The following is an 18666-nucleotide window of genomic DNA, read 5'->3' as shown; positions in this document are numbered from 1 at the left end:
GGCAGCCAGCGTAGTGATAGTGAAAGAGTTGCAGCAGCAAACTAATAATAGAACTCAAACAAGCGTAAAAAGGAAGTGTGGAAAATATGGATAGTGAAAAAATGATGCGTAATGCATTTGTTATTTGCTCTTGAAGGGCACGATGAATATCAAGAGAAGCGAGATGTGCTCCAGATTGTAGAGCGAATAACAAGGATACGAAATGGCAGTTTCTTTGTTGTCAATAAAAATGACGTAGATGTTGCGAAATTATGTTGTAAAATAGAACACTGGACATTGTCAATCGATTCCTGGTGTTCAATTTAAAGCTTGACAGCTGAATAACTCTATCGACAATTAAAAAAAATCGGTGGAAACGTAAAACCGTTACTTTGGCGGTTTTTGGTCTGAACAGCAGCGCCACTGCTGTCTCGAAGTCACTGCATCCAATCAGAGATAACCGCTTTCTTCTTTGATTGGTCGTCGGCGCTCCTGCTCAGACCAAAAACCGCCAAAGTAACGGTTTTCGTGTTTCCGCTGATTTTCAGCACATCGTGTCAAATTTTCAACCGATTCCATCGGCTGCCTAATCTAATTCGACCTTCAGCAATCGATTGACACCGAAAAAAACGGTCAGAACTAGTATCTCAACTTTTTGAAAACCTACTATTTTGCAAATTTGTGGCTGAAGTTTCGGACGCTATATGGTGAACTCTTTAACAATTGGATATTAACAAAAACAAGCTGCCAGGTTGTTTCATTCACAATTAAGCTATAATTACACTTCGATTGAGATGATAGAGATTAATTAAAGTCGGAGAGTCGAACGCTTTAGAGTGCATTTAAGTGCAGCATTAGAATTTCTATACTCGCTGTGCCATTAGTATTCGTCGTGCGTTTAATTCAAAGCACAAATAATCGTTTCGACGCCCGAGGGCAATTAATCGTGCACTTAGCAAGGGCCGCAGGTACGCAGGACAAATATATACACACACACATCGCGCATTATCACCGATGTACGTCACAAAAAACGCGTATTCGCACTGCACGCTAATTGGAGGCTCAAATGAGCATTACACACTGACACGAGTGGCAGAAAGAGCTCGAGGTGCTTTACGAGCAAAAGGCTTTTAATACTTTTCCACCGCTGTTGGGCTAATTAAAAAGCTCTCGATTAAATTCACGAGGGCTGCAGCTGGAAATCGGCGTGACGAGAGCGAATTATGCACGGGGAAAAATGCGAAATTGCCGACGTGCACGTAATGGCTTAGGCACATCTCGGCCCAAGACACACAGCCGGCCGGCTCGAATGCGCATACTTTCACAACCCACTCCTGCCTCGTCACGGAGAAGCAAAAAAAACGTTAGGCGAGTTGCAAAACTGGCCGGATGGCCTGCAAGGGTGCACCTGTGCCCCGAGGGGTGGCCGCAGCCGAAAATTGGGCCTGCGGAGGGCCGTTTTGCGGCCCGGGGGTTCCGGTGCGGGGTCGCAAGGGCTGGCAAGACGGCCGCAAAGTAACAGGTGGCCGCGGCCGAGACAGGTGAGGCGCCATTCGCGAGTCCGGCCGAACCGAACGGCCTTTCCCCTCCCAGCCGCCGCTCAGCTGACCGCTCTGAAGGACGACTGGATTCTGCTGCTGCCGATGCGTGGACGCCGGCGGTATGGTTCTCTTAATTTAATCCCGGGCCGCCCCGAGAGAGCCGGCCGTATAATATGTATTTAATATTGTGCCGGCCGGTCGAAAGAGCGGGCTAATGCTCTTTTGCTGGCGTCAACGTCACCACGCTCCCCGGGATTACAATTTCGCGCAGGCAAAAGTGCAGAGATTTATTTTGTCTCGTCGCTCCGTCTCCCCCTCCCCTTCGGTCTTAATCTCTTAAGACGCTTACACAGCCTCTCTCCAGCCTCCACGATAATTTATTCGCGGTTTGTTTAATTGATTAACTAACTAGTGACGAGATAGATAACGAATACAGTGCGCGGGGACAGCCCAGCGTTTACGTTTTTAATTAAAGTTCTTCGTTAAATTCAATTTCAAGTCGTTTTTCTTGAATAAACCTCTGGTAGACTTTCCCCGAGACAAAATTCATTGCAGCACATTAATTCACGCCTTTGTTACAATGTAACTAATTTCCTCGGCTCAAGTTGTGGGATTTTCGTCCCACGAAATGAGAATGTGCTTCGCGGCTAAGTTCCCGAGTTATTAATTTCAGTTTTGTAAATAGGCCTGGATCATATTTCTGCGACGTGGGCTCTTTATCTCTTGGCAGGCGTGTTTATTAATTGCCCCAGCGAGCTCCGTCCGCGAGTTTATTCGCATAAAATTGTCGCCCCGGTGACACACGTTGGCACAGAGCGTTGTGCGAGAAAGCTCTTGAACTTTTAATATTTATTTATTAGCCTCTGCCGACGGTACAGTTCGCGCAAAGGACGAGATCTCGTTTGCAAGTGACCTGAGAGCGGGATAATAAAATATTTCAATCGGAATAGAGAAACCTGTGGCGAGCTATTTTATGGCATTTAATTTTCTGATATGAATAAATAAGAGAGTCGTAACATTGATGCTAAATTTGCATCGGGCTGATAAACGAAACAACCTTGTTTGCTTTTCACAATCGGCGCCAGAGTTGCGCAAATAAGGTTCACCATCCGGGACTAGTTGAATCGAAATCTGAGAGCAGGTTCTCGGCAGAAAAATAAAAGGGAAGACGTATTCCCTGAACAACGGCAATCCATTCAGCAACGGGGGAGAGAGAGAGAGAGAGCGAGGCCCACTGAGGCCTTTGTACGCGTAAGAAGAATGCCGACCTTCCATCCCATCCAAGGAGGCAACAATAAAGAAAAATCGACGTATTGTTGAAATAAAAGGGCGTGGAAAGGAAAAAGCGCACACGTAAGGGTCAAGTAGGCGCGATAATTAATTTCCAATGCGCTCCGAGGTGAATTTTTCGAGATGGAGCGCAGACACCCTGGGAGGTGGTCGGCTCGCCTGACGAAAGGCAGTTTCCCACGCGCGTGCATGCGTAATTTATTGTTTAATCAGTTCGAGAGCGAGCATAAAAATGAATGTCTCTTTCTTACGAGTGAACGAGAGAGAAAGAGCGCAGAGCTGCCGTTTTTATTTTCAATTTCAGATGGCGGCGCTCGATAAACTAGTCCTCTGCGCGCCGAAAGTCAATACGCGCGCGATGTAATCCAGACCGGCGCTAAATCATGTTGCTCCCCGACGTTTTAAATTCAGTGCGAGAGCAAAACGTTATTTGCTGGTGACGCGGCCGTGAATTATTTCAGCAGGTAGGATGAGAGAAAAAAAGATGCTTTATTGTGTAATAAAATTCACACTGATTTTCTGGAAGGCAGGTAGGGAAAGAGCGGCGCGACAGTCTAATTTATTGCCGAGATATTTACGCGGTTTGCAGGGAAAGAGAAACACCTTGCTCTCTGCGCTGTTGACAAACGCTCGCCGCGTTTATGATCATTGCAACGGCGGCAGTTGCCCTAAAACTAAACACGCCATTTTCCTCAAAGTTTCCTAGGCTTAATTGGGAAATTCCCTCGACCGCAGGGGCTTGCAAATAAGGTGTGTTTCTCGGAAAACTCGGAGGAAAGTTTGGCCGAGGTGATGAATTTGCAAATTAAACTCGGGTTGCTGTCCAGAGTGGATTGGAGTAAAACGCTGGCTGGCTGGCTCCCCAAACCCAAAGGAATGGAAGTTTTAATAAATGCATGAGTGAATCCACCTTTTCGGGTCGGCCTGCATCTCACACATTTTGGATGGAGCGGCGTCTGCGGGTTGGCGCCGATGATTACCCGCCCGCCCCCGACGATGATACAAAGGCCAAAAACACGAGAGAGCATCTCCCAAAAGCCCGCCGTCCCATCCATTATGCATAGGACCCACCAACCGCACCAACAAGCGCAGCCAGCCCTTCGCGGAAGAGAGAGAAAAAAACGGTCCTCTCATTTGGAGGCAAAAGATTTCACGCCGTTGACTTTATACGAAATCTCGCCTAAAGAGAGAATGACGAGATGCAGTGGCGGCGCGGTTTATCATCTCCGGATTTGGCGTAAAGTCACGCCTGGGAAATTCTTGGCAGGCCTATTGCGCGATTCGATGCCGATAGTGGCCCCGGTCAAATTTGTGACAGTTCTCCCCTGAGCAGCGTGCTTTGTTGCTTTGGGATTTTTATGAGACCGACCAGCCGCTTAGCACCATAAAAGACAGCCAGTTTATGTGTGTATGTGTGTGTGCCATCCCATTAGGAATCTTGAAACACGAGCTCTTCTACTCAATCTAATCTTTATGCCATCGAGCGCTGCGAGTGCGAGGCCAAGAAGCGCGGGGCGGCGAGAGGGATGCGTCTCCGCACAATTCGCCTTTCCTGCGGTGTGTTTAAAAAAATACGGGATTGGATATAGAGGAATGAATGTAGCCTCTGTGGCAAAATCTAAAAAAATAATGTTTGATGACTGTTCTAATTTGTTTTCGTTAAGAAACAAACCGATGAAACAGAAAATGCGTGATATATAGTTATTTCTTTGGCCCTATTTGAAGAGTTCAAACAAAAGACAAGTGCTTGCAATTACTTGTAATTTCGCAGCATACCCAACTCGGCCAGCTCCACTCGAAACTGTTTTATCTCTTGCCATATGGTGTGCCGCGTGATGTAACAAATGGTTACATTTTATAACGCTCCAATTCGTCCTTCGAAAACATCATTTACAAAACACGGCTCTTTAATTCGAGCCGAGCGGAAAGCGTGATTTTTTTCACATGTATGTCTGAGCTCTCACTCTCACTTGACCAAAAATAGAAATTCGGCTTCATTATGCGCGCACGTTGTTTGGCTATCGGCGTACGCGCGGCCAATTTATTATTCGCCTGGCGCCTGGCCAATTTTAATAATTAACTTTGGCAGTAGCACCCAAACAATGCCGCCACTTTAAATTGTAACACCGCCTGCTTATACACGCGGCGGGAGAGGCGTTTGACCGCTAAAGGCGACTTTTCAACTTGGCGGGAAACCGGCCAAGTGAGCCTGCCAGCTTATTTCCAGACGCAAGATAATTTCCAAACGGCGCAAATTGCATTTCGAAGCGAGTGTGCTGCGATTTTGCCGCCGCTGGCAAATATGGGCCTCGGGCGGGCGGTGTGTGCATTTTAATTGGACGCGCGCGTTTGTCGCTAATTGACCTCGTGCGCGGGGGCTATCTTGATGGTTGAGCCGCGCAACTGCACGCTGAAATTCCAGCTCGTGATGCGCCGCCTCAGCCTGGCTGCTTGCTCAATGAAATTAAAATTCCTGCACTGCGGCATTAATTAATGCTATGGTAACGCGAGCGAGAATAAACAAGATAAATATGCTGGGGTGTTAGTTGTTTAAATGTCAAAATGCGCCAGAAAACATTTTGCGCGGCTTCTGTGGAAATATTTGAAAGCCATATTGGTCGCGCTTGTGTAATTTATGCAGCAATCAAAAGTTGTATCAGCGCAGAAAATTTCCAGCTCATTAACTTTGTTTTATCAGTCTGAATCTAAATGGTCATGGAACTGACCACACTTACCAACGAGTCAAGCAAGCGACTAAACCGCTTCTGCTCTTTGTGTATCTTGCACGGGAAATCAATACCATTTAAGGCGCATTCTTCTTTTTGCCCGTGTTACTTTTCATTGTAATGCAAGCAATATCATCTCGCGGCCGCGGCCGCGGCCACTGCTGCTGGCAGAACATGCAAGCAATGCACATAAAACACACACTCGCGCCGTGCCTCTAATTCTCACAGGTCTGCGCTGCCAACATCAGCAGACTGTCTGGCTGGCATGGCTGCTTCTTGCTTCTTGCGCGCGGCCTTCATGACCCTATAAGGATGCGGCACCGCTCCGGCAGCGCAATTGACGAAAGTACCGCAAATGCAATTTATTTTTCGATAACTTCTTGACCACACACTCGAAGCCGTCGCGCTGCAGCTTTTTAATGTCACGATCTGAATTGAACGCAATCAAAGATGTACAAACACGAGGAGCTGTGTGTGTTTGCCGTTGGCATTCTCAGCAGTTACATGCGAGATATTTGAGCATTTCGGGCTGCCCAACGTCAAAGGTGGTTAGTTTAGTGACTAGAAATGCTCAAACGAGCTGGTAGGAGGCGCCACTTGCTGGTTTTCGCACCTTTCCAGCGGCTTTAGGGGCAAATGTCTCAATGTTTCAATCAAAGAAATCGGTGAAAAGATAGCCTCAATTGGGCCCAAGCTCCTTCTAAAAACAAAAAATGCAAATGCTTTTCCACAAGCTCATTTTCTCCAGAAGATTAATTCAAGACATGACTCAATTTGTCGGCGGGTGCGTAAGAATCTTGTGTTTTAGGCCGAAAAACCAGTTTTGCCTGTCCCAAGGACGCTGAGTAATCGCATTTTGCTCATCTTCCGTGCTCAATCCCCCGGGCAAAAAATTGGGCTCGAAAAGTAATAGCGTTTGTGTCAAAGCTCAAGGAGGTGGCGCAAGAAGGGTCGTTTATATTCATTGTCGACGGCGTATTTCGTATTTGTTTCAAGGGAAATGCATCGGGCAATCAATATCAAAAATGTTGTGTCTGCTGTCGCCTTGTCAAACAATACGTTATTTCCCTCGCTCCAGCCAGGCAGCAAGCAGCATCCAGCCTGTCTTTGCGTCCGGAATGTGTTTTCTCCCCTCGTTCGCTTGAAGAAAGGGACGCGGGGGCGTGTGAGTGTGCGAGTGGCGCGGGGGAAACTTATGGGAATGCACCCTGCTCACGACGGTGAAGCCTTACATCATGAATTTTGCTTTCTTGTGCATTGGAAAGGTAATGTTCAGTTCAAACATTTTGTCAAACGTGTTAAAAAAATGGCGTGAGTTCAATTTTCTGAATAAATTCAAGCTCGAAATTCTAAATTTGCTTCTTCACTTTTTTCGTGGTAAAAGCCGTAAAGATGCACCTTCCCTCGCATATCCCGTACGGAGGGGGAGCAAAAAATCATCCCTATCATGAAAACATGTGCGCCGCAACCGCCTGCACCCCAACGGAAAGATGAAAAATTATTTTTTATTGTCATTGCCCGATGTGCGCTGGAAATACCAAAATGGATTTGTCTCGTGCTGGCCGCCTCCGCCTCTCTGAATCGGCCAGATGATGAAAGTCGCATGACGAGGCCGAATTTTAAACATAATTGCGTCTCTAAACATGATTTATTACGTCCAATTGAAAATTTCGAGTAAAATTTACAGCATCTTTCCGCAGGAAAAATGATTTATCGTTTGCAAAGCATTATTTATTCACGGTGTGTCGGCGGGAAATGTGTGTCATTAGCCCCTTATTGTGCTATCACGATTAGGAATCAGCGTCACGATTCGCCGGCGCAATAAACATCGTGTTTGGCATGTGTCACCAAATAAATGAGCTTGAAATTTTCCCTTTCGGAATTCTGAAACACGACAAAAGCGTCGGGATGTTTTTCCCCCCATTTTCGCAAGTAAAATTTGGCAATAAAACTCATGCTGCGCCGCGTCGAGCCGGTCGACTGCAAAACCCCACGCAGGCCGGCACTTGACGTTGCGTCAGCACCGAAAATAAGATTTAATGCATAAAACATGTAATTTTTCTTAAACGCGAACGTGTGGGTCGCCTCTCTCTACATTTTTCACCACGCCAGAGCTGCTGGACAAAAGCCACACTGCGCCGCCTATTTTCCAGGCTGCAAGAAAAACGCCTTTTTTGCCGCAAAACCGAAAACGCCGTCGACGATTTACCGCGCAGCAAACAAGACATCAAACTCGCTCCCTCCCCAAGTCATTTCCACTGCTTGGCTGCAATCAGCATCGAATAATATCATCACGCAGACGCCAGCAGCCAGCTCTGTGTGTGTGTACATTAAGACCGTTCGTCCGCCGCCACAGAGAGCAGAGCAGAGCAGAGAATTACTCGTGGCTTTGGTAGGCGTATTCGAGATGGCCGAGAGATACAAACGCGCAGCACCCATATGGTGTGCAGGGGTTGAAAGATGATCGTCCCACGTTCAGCCGAGGCGTTTTAAGCACGCCAAGAGTGATGTGCCCACCTTTATCTTGTTTGAGCCAGTGACACTGGCTGGCAGGCACACACACACACTGCATTCGTCGTTTATCCGCGTTGTCGAAATTCAGCGAAAAGGCTTTTTGCGTGGGGGACCCAATCGATTTTGTTTCGCGGCAAAAAGTTGAGCTGCATCGGCTTTGCCGCGATGACGCCAGCAGCATATTTTAACGGTCTCCATGATCTTTTGTTGAAATCAAATTTTTAACAGGAAATATACACACTTCAAAATTGTAAAATGATTTGAGTGACAGCCAAATTTTGAAATAAATTAAATTATAAACGATGGCATTGTTTGAATAACGAGCCATTCCGTAATTTATTTACGCGCGAGCCCTTTGAAGTGCCTGATGTGTTTTCCAGAATGTCAGTTATTGGTTGTAATAGACAATTTCAACTAGCATACATTTCCATGCCAGATAATGTTTGGCCTTATCCGCTGCCAATAACGCGAATCCATCACTAACGGCTTTGAAACTTTTCAATTGCGCCGTCGGATGCGGCCGGAGCGCGTCGATCAAAGGCCGGCTTTGTGCATTTGCGCTCGGTCCAGCCTCCAGCCGGTCGGTTGGGCCTCGTCAGCACACATGGCCATCATCGCGGCGGCGGCGGGTTCATTACTTTGTCTTATCGCGCTAATAAGGCCCGCTCTTTGATGCTGGCAGAGCAAACGCATTATCGCGCGGGCTGCACAGAAAATTGGCTCATCTCGTAAATCCACATCAAAATGTTTGGGCGGCGAAAGGAGAGCAAAATCGGCGTCACTATATGAGAGAGAGAGAGAGTGGCCATCTGACACTATGCGCTCGTGACAGCCGGCCGAATTTGCAACTTCCACGAATGTATATTAATGCTGGACGGTGACGCAGAAAAACAGCCGCTGGCAGTTGGCGAGCTGACTGAATTGCCGAAAGGAAACAAATGCCCGCTCCAGCATCCATCAGACGAGCGGATCCGCAAACATTTCCGCTGCTGACGTGGGTGCCGTTCCAAGAAATTTTGCAAAATTCGAACCCACCAGAAAATTAGCAATTTTAATTTTGGCAATTGCGTGTTAAACGTAAATCAACCCCTTGGTGGCGGCGGTAAAGCCGTAAAAATAATTTTCGCCGTCGTCTGCGCAGTGGTACAAGCAAAGCCCGCTTTATAATTCAATTACTCGAGGGCGAAGCAGCAGCCGATGGAGGAAATTCCTTTTTTTGTCTTTGCCTCAGCCGAGAGCTCAAGAAACATAATTTCGCCTCGTCGAGACTCCGAGACGCCGGGCAAAAAAGTCTCCGTGACTTTAGCACAATTGAAATAAAAGAAACGAGCTAGGTAGGTGCTCTCTCTCTCTCTCTCTCACTCAGTCAGAGGCTCGTGTAAAGATAAAAAGGGGGAGGCTGCATGCAAAATATGCGTGCGTCTGGCGAGCTGCATTCCGCTTCTTATTACAAACACTAAATCACGATTTTATTGGAAATGAAGCTGCCGCACAGATTAAACTTTTTCCAGCAGACGGCGCTTGAATTTATTGCGCGCCACGAGGGGCTGCAAAAGAAGCCGTTTTTGCATCTCGCGCGCTGCAATAGGCCGCTCTTATATGCTATCAACAGCCAGGCTGGCATTTGAATTAAAACGACGGCTGAAGACTCTGCGAGACTTGCAGTTGGTTCGTGTTCATAAATTTCAGTCGGTGCGGCGCGGCTGTAGTTAAAGTGTGATGTAAAAGGGCTTATTGCCGCCCTCCTCCCTTATTATTCCGGCAGAACAAAAGGGGTTTATTGCGTCCATAACTCACCACCGGCTCCAGCTCAAGAGTTTCTTGTCTGCTCGGATGCGCTGTCCTCCTCTAAACGCGTCATTATTTTTGCAATAAACAAAAGTAGCTGCACGCACCTGCGCGAATTCTGGCTCTGTGCCACCGCGAGACTGCAATTTCTTTATTCGATCCAATTTGTTCTCTCTTGTTCAGCCATATTATCATTTTACATGCTGGCTCTGATTTTTTTTAGAATAAAATATTGTTGTAAGCTAATTAAAGCAGGGTTTTACATGCAATCCAACATTTTAACTGTTGACAATATTTAGCAACAGTTCATCTCCAAAATCAGGTAAATTTCAGCTTTTTTCGCTTCATTTCAATCCCTCTCATTGCAATCTATCCAATGGTGTGCGAATTTTGAGGAAAAATTCCCTAAATTGTGAAATAAATCTTGGTTTTACAGTAGGGAGTCAATTCGTGATCAGCGTGCAAACTTTTAAGTCATTTTCTCAAAAATTTAAACGACAACCTGGGGATTTTTTTTAGCTTTTTCCCAATTTACAGATAGCATAAATATTATTGCAAGTAAAAAAAGGGATTTAAACAATCGCACAGAGAAGAAACTGTTGAAAATAGTGTTGCCAATGCCAATATATGCAGTTTGAAGTAAAGATTAGTCCGCCCGCGCACCAATTGATGTATAAGCCGATTAAATTGTGCACGAAGCAACCTTCTTTGCCATGCGAAATCCCCAAACAATCCGTCACGCGGGGCCGAAAACACGCGTGTCCAAGCCGGTCGGGCGCGATGCATTATAAATCAGTCCCCTGCGAGCAATTTTGCGCGCGCGGGCAAGGAAGGAAAATAAATTCGATCTGCGCGCTTGACCACAGGCGAGGCTGCGAGTGGCGTGTGTGCATGCATGCCGATGATGAATGCAGTTATTATCGATCTCTCCGCATTCGCAGGTGTGTGTGTGTGTGTGTGTGTGTGTGTGTGTGTGTTTGGTGCAGCGGCATCCGCGCGAGCATGAGTTTCGCTAATGGCCTCGGACTGCTGCTCTATTATTCAATTGAGCGCGCGAGTTAGAGAGAGAATTAGCCCAAATTGCCGGCCATAAATCTATCTATGAGGCGGAAATTATTCGCCGTATTGATCGGTGCGTTAATACGAATTCACACGCGGCTGCATGGCGAAAAGATTACACCGCGAGCCAATTCGCGAGTCACGCCATTAGCTAACAACTCGCTTGTGTCTTGCATCTCCGCGCGCAGAGACGACAATTTGGCTGGATGCAAACTTTGATAGATGGCATTGGCATCGACGATTTCCTAGCACGCAATATCGAAATTTTGCATCATTACGACACGTGATGTGCAGTGCATCAAGCTATAAATTTATGATTTTGGGAATTTCTTTCTCGTCCGAGCCAACTGATTTTGAAGCAGAGTTCGATGACGCATAATATGCGTAACAAAGCGCCGACGCCCGTTGCTTTCGAGAAGAATAATAAAAAAAATAAAATCGTGATGGCGGCAATAAAGTACAAAATGCCCGGTTCACTCTGAGCGAGATTGTCAAACACATCTGTGTGTAATTACGCAATAACTTTTCCCCGTCCCTCTGCGCGAGAGAGAGAGAGAGAGAGAGAAAGATTCTTTTCACCAGCAGCATCAAAACCAAGTCGGTGGCGATGGTGCTTCACCTCTCATGACTTCTTTCTTTTTCAAGAGGGAACGCAACCGACGCGACTGCAGCTAGCAGCAGGAAAAAATAATGTACCTTTTGTCTTCACCCTCTCTCTCTCTCTCTCGCTCAAAACAGCGTTCGCTCGTTAAGTACAGCAACATGCAACCTTGCCATCAATTTTCCCCAGCAACCGCGTGCGCGCGGTGTGTGTGTGTGTGTTTTATTCCGGCCTCGCACCCACTTACGAAATGAAGCCTAATTTTCAACCCCCTCGCTGAATCGGGACGATAAACAACACGCCTCCTAACATCTTGCATAGAAATAAACTCAAGCTGCTGCTCTAGTAAAAAGAGTACTTTAGGTATCACTTTATTCAAATAAGACGGCTAAAATAGTTTTCTTGCAATTTAATCGGATTAATTTTGAAAAATTACTTGCGCGTTAAATTTTACTTTGGTATTTTTTAGGCAGAGTGATTTTTTTCAACTCGTGGAGACCATCATGGTCCAACAGCTTCAGAAAGTTAAAGGGAAAGGGAAAATTGACTTCAGATTTGATTTTTCGGGGTGGAGAACACAGGAAACGACACTAAAATGACGAATAAACTTCCCCCTGGAGATGATATTTGATTTCAACTCTTCAAAAACTCTTAATTATTCAAATGGGATCACTCAATTACCAAATCTAACAATCTAACCGAAAAATATGTGGCACTAGTGTAAATTGCAATTAGTGTCTAATTTTGAGGCGAAAAAACACGTTCAAATATAAAAAATCAAATTAAAAAAAAAAAATACGGAAAAACTGTAGCACAATTTTTTAATTTGTTCTTTCATATTAAATGAGACTCATTTTGGCTATAAAAAATGTATAAAATTATTGTTCCCTTCGCTATGCAGGAATTTCTTCTTAAAGCAGATCATTTTAGACGCTAATTATTTACAATTCCCCGAAAAAATTCCAATAGAGAATAGCCAGAAATTGATTTAAAATACAAATTTTTCGTTATGACTGTACACCATGTATTGAAAATTTCTATATCTTTATTGTTGCAATTTAAAATTCTCCTTTCAGAAGACATATGCAGTAGTGTAGCATTCAGCAGCAGCAATCCCAGTTGTCACAAGTGGGCAACTCGAGTGCGACTAGGTAACGAATTCATTTGAGGCGTCAGTCAACGTCAGCGCAGCGTTATTACAATTTCGTTTGTGTTTTTCTTTTCGCAGATTGGGTGGAGACGCGCTGCTCGGCCCGGCCCGGCCCGGCTCATTGCACGGTGGAGTGAGAGACAAAGCATTTTTGCCAGTGCCTGTACCCCTGTCCTGTAGCCGCGGCGAACAATGATAATTTATTCCTTTTTATTGTAATAAGAGCAGCACACGAGCTGGCTGGATTCTGCAGGCTGAACAAATGAAGTAGTGCCACTTGAGCCTGCTCTCTGCCGCGACTCAATGAATGCATTCATTGTGCTTGCAGACTTTTGACTTTTCTTGCTCTCCAACATGGCGGTGGCGACGCCGACGCCGAAAGCCGCTCTCGGCTCGGCAGGAAGGCGCGCACGGTCCCCGTTAATTAGACACCGCGCGCTGCACAAACTCAATGCAATTCGCCAGCGGCAGCGGGTGCTGCGGCGCAATTATTGCGTTCGCCACCTCTTCCCACGAATGTGTGTTGTGTGTGTGTGACCCTCATGTAAATTGCATAAATTGCTTCCCATGTCGAACAGCACTCTTTTAAATGCCCTTTCGCCTTTAAAGCTTTAAAACTGTCTGGGCTCGGAAAAGAACGCGCTCGCTCGTTCAAAGTTTAACATGCGTGTTGCAGTCCAAACTCAATTTCCCTCACATACTCGATTTCGCCGGCAAACTCGATTTCGTTTTCCGCAAACCGACGAAGACAGAACAAACTGGCGATATATTATTTGGTGCGCAGTGAACGAAGGTCGACAGGCCGCAGATCCTTCTCTAGCTCCACCGGCACAGTATCAACAAAGGGGCTTAAGCGCGGCGAAATTTCTGCTCGCAGCAACCAATTGGCCAGATATGAAAGAAAAACAAAACACTCGAGACAGCCTGGCTGTCGGACCTCGTGCGAGATATAATTTATCACCCGCGCGGCACGGCATCTCGCTTTGTCATTATACAGGGATTACCTTTTAGACGCTCGAGAAGTGTACCAAATTATAATTATCTCCAAAGTGAGTTGAAGCAAGCGAAAAATCAAAAGCAAAGCCGACAGGCTGTGTGGTTGTTATTTAGATCCTTATCACCAGCTTTAACGATACAGATATAAACATGAGCGCAATAAGCACTAAGCGCTCAGTTAATTCACTCGTATCGGGATATACGCACGCTCAAAATTATTACAATTTGCACAATTTGTTATTACATGATGGTACAAGGTTTCAATGTGTTTATTTGTGCCAATTTCTAACTTTTTTTAAATTTTTTTGCAAATGAAAAATGGTTTTGAAAAAAATAACTTTTTTAAAACTACAAGAATTGCTAATTTTACAGTGGCTCAAAGTTTGCTGTTTTTAGGCCAAAGGTCAAGGCCACGAAAATCAGATCGAAGTTTTAAAAAAATATCGGTACAAAATCCTAAATAGCCAAAATGTGGCTCATACACGAAGAAACAATTCAATAAAAAATTATTGCAATATTTTTCTCTTTTTAGAAAAAATCATCAAAGTAAAAATTGCGCACCCTGAATATTGCTATTTTTGTTCAATAGGTCGAATTTTGTGCTGATTTGGAGCGGATTTTATTTAAAACAAATATTTTATCCTTTTCAAGCTCGTGGTAGGGGGTAAGACCAGTCCCTGGGAGACGAAATTTTTTAAATAACTTGGTCAGAAATGAACATTCTTGGAGTCGTTTCCTATGTTTTTCACAACGACAAGTCAATTCTAGACTTAATTTCATCGAATCTCAATCTCATTGTTTGACACCGTCTTTCGTGCACGGGGGTGGATTAAATATTTGAATTTCGAAAGGTAGATTTAATCTCTGTGAGTGCTGAGAAATTAGAATTAAACTGATTTTAAAGAAAGCAATTTGTCAAAGTGGCTGCAACCTTTCAAGAGTACGTACGAGTGCTCATTACACTCCTTGCCTTGGACGTTTCTACAAAGTTAGCCGTGGAGTGGAGATAAAAGCACACGAGGGGCACAAACGATTGATAAATTGTTTAAATGCGTGCGCGTTTAGAAAACGAATCGCCTTCACTTACACCGCGGCGAGGCGACGACTCGCTCGACTGATATAGATTAATGTACCGTATTTCCTGTCATATTCTCACTTTGTACATGCGATCTAAAGGTAATGAGCCGCGCATTTGAATAAAATGTATGGCGTGTGCTTGTTTCGAGGCAAGGTCCCCTAGCCGGAGCGGCGCAATTTTCGCACGCCAGCGTTCCGCCGCCGCCGCCCCCGCAAATGAGTCTCGCGAGAGGCGGCCAAATAGAAATATCGGGGATGATACAAGCAGCACGCCGAGAAGAAAGCAATTACGAAACTTCTCCCCGGGCTTCTGACCACGACTCGACCCGGGGGCGTTTTGTAATTAATTATACAAGAGCAGTGCCCCTGCGCGCAATCGATACTATTTGCCTTTGCCCACCAGATCGATCGATATGCGTATATGTGCTTTTAATTATCTGCCGCTTTGTACTTTTGGTTAATTAAGCTTGTGTGCTCAGCTGGGAAGATTGCAAGTCAAATAAACGACTCGAATCGCTTAATAAACATCAATTACAAGGTGGTTTATCAGAAAATAAGTAGTTTCAAAGACTCTAAACGGGTTCTGTCTCAAATATTGAGATCAGCCGATGCATAACTAATTTCCTTATCCGACATTAACACGCAGAGAAAAACATCTCGCTCAGCTGGTTTTCCTCTCCCCTTTCTTGCGCTCCGACGATTCAAAACTATGAAACTTTAAAATTTCCCGGCAGCGCAGGATTGGCAACAAAAGGCTGCAGAAACTCGCGTGTTTGCTCATGCATCGCGCTCGACGACTTTCCGTGTGTGAAGATGAGCAGCAACTTTTGCTCCAGCGCTTTTTCATCGACAAATAGCGCGACCTTGCCGAAATGACTAATGGACTTTCGCGCAGCGGACGGCAGAATTCCACATTGATTCGCCAGCGAGATGATTGTTTCGTCGGCGGAATTCGCCATCTGCTCGGGACAATGTTGCATATATAGAAGCCTCTTGTTAGTTGGAATGAATACAATTTCTGTCCGCACCACATATCGTGAAAGAGCAATCAATTCTCTGTTGGAATGAGAGAAATTTATATTCAGCTCGGCGCGAACATTAATTTTAAGTTAGATCGGTATCGCTCTCATTTTAATTGGAGACATCCCGAAATTTGACTTCCACGCAACTTATTCATATAAACAGGTTTGTCCGAATTATTTTGCGTAATTTATTCAAAATGCTTCTCTCGAGTCGGTGTTGCCACTTCATTTGAACAGCATAAAATTTGTTCTAGTTGGCGGTGGGTCGAGTGCAGAGTGCTCTCTGGGGTTCTTACGCGGCCCATTGTTAATCCAGGTGTGCTGCCGCCCTCAATGCCAACAACAACAGCAGCAGCAGCGCAGCCCTCCACCAACCCGCATCTAAGACGCCCTTCCCTTTCGTCAACAGACGAGAAACATCCTCTCACTCACTCTCTCTCCTCCCAAATAAACTCTGTTGCATTTACGTGATAAAATCGGACTAGTCCGACTTGGAAATTACTCGAGTCAACAAAACCGCGCGCTCGCGTCCCTTGGCGTGCTACCTGAGATGCTAATGAGCTCGTCACAGAATCATTTCTCGATCCTCCAACATTCTTATTTGTATCGACAAGCGGTTTTAAAACCCTGCTTGGTGGCAGGTATATATAATATTTTGTCTCTTTCAATCCCTTCACAATGCAATGTCCTGAACACAGGTAAACAGTCACCTCAGGAGATCCATTGTTAGAAATAGGTATAGTTCATATTTTCAACAAAGAAAAAACAGCAAGCGAGAGAGAAATCTGGGGTATAGGGTGCGAAAAGTGAAAAGGGAGTCTCTTTTGATGGTCTATTATTGAGAAGCCATCGAATTTCCTATTCAGAATAATTACGAAAAGGGGGCAGGAAGCCATAAAGGAAGTTGGAATAAATCACAGGTGTTTCTTGCGTCGGCACCACCTTTCAGCTGCTCGCCGAATAATTGTTTGTTGGCCGGCGCGCGCGGGTGCCTCATCAATATTTCAGAGCGTTTCCCCTAATAGCCGCGCACTATCATCTGGCTAGATAGGCTGCTCTTTTTTCCCCGCCAGCCAGCCGGCCTTGTTTGCACGATTAAGCACATTAAGGGTGTGTCTCGCGCGAAATTTAATTACTGACCAAGGCAACAAACGTGCTGGCGCGGGTAATTAAAAGGAGCTGACGTGCACGGCAGGGTGTGTTTTGTTTGATAATATTTTGTGCAAACGGCCGGACAACCTGAATTACTTTACTGCACGGCAAACAGTAATAACATCAAATAGTTTCATTAGATACTTGTGCCTTTTGAAGGAATTCGCGTCTCTTTTCCCATCATAATTAAAAAGCAATCATAAAGTGCAAATTTTTTAGCTTTTCGCGGCTGGGTTTCCGAGAATTCCGTATCAACGAAAGGTTTGTATTTTTCAGGGACAATGGTTCGATAGCCTTACGAGTCGCTCGCTCGCCCGCTCGCTCATAAAACTCTGACAAAACACAATAAAGCGACGAATTTCCAGGATTGCCACGATTCGCCACGAAACATTAATAGTGAAGAGCAGCGCTGTTTATGGAAGGAACTCATTCGTTCAATTCTTCGCCATACCACTGGTCTGCGCTTTTTCCACCCCCAAAAACCTACCGCAAACAGGTGAATAAACACTATTGCCGCCAGGTTTCAAGCTTTTTACAGGACAACAATTGAGATCGTTTTTCATTGTTCGATTGTGAAATTTAGCAACAGTGCATCTCTAAAAAAAATGGCCAAATTTATCAATTTTTTCGCTTGATTCCTCTCGGTGAGCAAATTTGATGGAAAATTCGGAAAATTCAATAAATTTACTTCTCAAATTTTTAAAATTTTAGCGATTTATTTCAACATTTTTCTGTCAATTTGGCGTCGGAGGGAGACTCACCACTTATTCGGCGCATGCTGGCGAACTTGAGGAATCCACCGATCTTCCTGGAGGTGCCGGAGGTGTTGCCACCTCTGGAGGGCGACGCGGTGATGGAGCAGTGCTCGCACTCTCTGCTCTGCTCGCACTTACAAACCACAACCTGACCACTGTACCTCATGAACGCGGGCACAACAACTATCCGAGGGTCACAAGCAAACTGCAACAGCACACGGCGGGCCGCGGAAAAGCCAAGGTAATCCTCGGGCCGCTTTTCCGCTCGGAAAACGGGCTGCTGGCTGACAGGAGATGTCTGCAACCACCTAACGTACACCCGGACTCGCCGAGCGACTTGCACACTCTGAGAATAACGCCAGTTCGAGCCAGCCATCCGCCGTGCTGCTCCCCCTCCATCGCCCTCTCCCTTTCGCTTATCGCGCTCACAGAACAGAGTGCGCTCGGCAGGTGAGGGGAACAAATTTTTGTTACATTAAAAAAGCAAGCAGCCGCGGCTGCCCAGCTTTTTTGTATTATTCAGTTTCACCGGGTTCACGGAGCGTCGGTCCGTCTGCCGTATCATTTTTTGGTGGCCGTGTTTTCCTGCGGGCCGCTCGAAAAACACAAAAGCGCAGGCATAAATATTATAGCTGCTGCCGTGCTCCGATGGTTGCGCTTCGAAGCGACGGCACGCACCAATAATTGCATTTTATTTTATTTGCAGCTGCGTCTGGCAAAAAATTACAACATTGTTCCTTGTTTTTGCAACTTGTCAGATAATTAAAATGTGGTTTTTCTGCAAAATCTAGAGAAATTGACGAATATCTCGAATTCTGATTGATGTGCCAATATGCCCATTTAGACAGCCTACAACTTTTAAATTTGAGTTATATTTAATTTATTGCTCAGTTATATATTTTTTACCTTCGTATGGGATGGAGTGTTGCCCTGAATAAGTGTAGCACGTAAAGGAACTTGGTTTTTGAGGTACACAGGATCAAAATGGTCGAAGAAAGGGTATTTTTTAGTTTCTG

General features: G+C 45.4%; 1 protein-coding gene across 2 annotated transcripts in view; it reads right to left on the bottom strand.

Annotated features, from left to right (window-relative positions):
- ckn (CRK like proto-oncogene, adaptor protein) overlaps positions 1-18666 on the bottom strand; it is a 121106-nt gene that overhangs the window by 84348 nt on the left and 18092 nt on the right. The window contains exon 1 of one of the 2 annotated variants that reach the window (XM_065483552.1): positions 17657-17997. The exons of the other annotated variant lie outside the window; for it this stretch is intronic. Within the exon in view, the coding sequence (XP_065339624.1) occupies positions 17657-17816 (160 nt within the window). The 5' untranslated portion in view covers positions 17817-17997. Of the gene's footprint in view, positions 1-17656; positions 17998-18666 lie in introns of those variants that run through there. 2 annotated transcript variants of the gene reach the window in all.

This window comes from Cloeon dipterum, chromosome 3 (assembly GCF_949628265.1).
Source record: "Cloeon dipterum chromosome 3, ieCloDipt1.1, whole genome shotgun sequence".
NCBI classification, from domain to species: Eukaryota; Metazoa; Arthropoda; class Insecta; order Ephemeroptera; family Baetidae; genus Cloeon; species Cloeon dipterum.
Note: the sequence above shows the minus strand (reverse complement) of the source record. Positions and strands in the feature narration are given on the sequence as shown.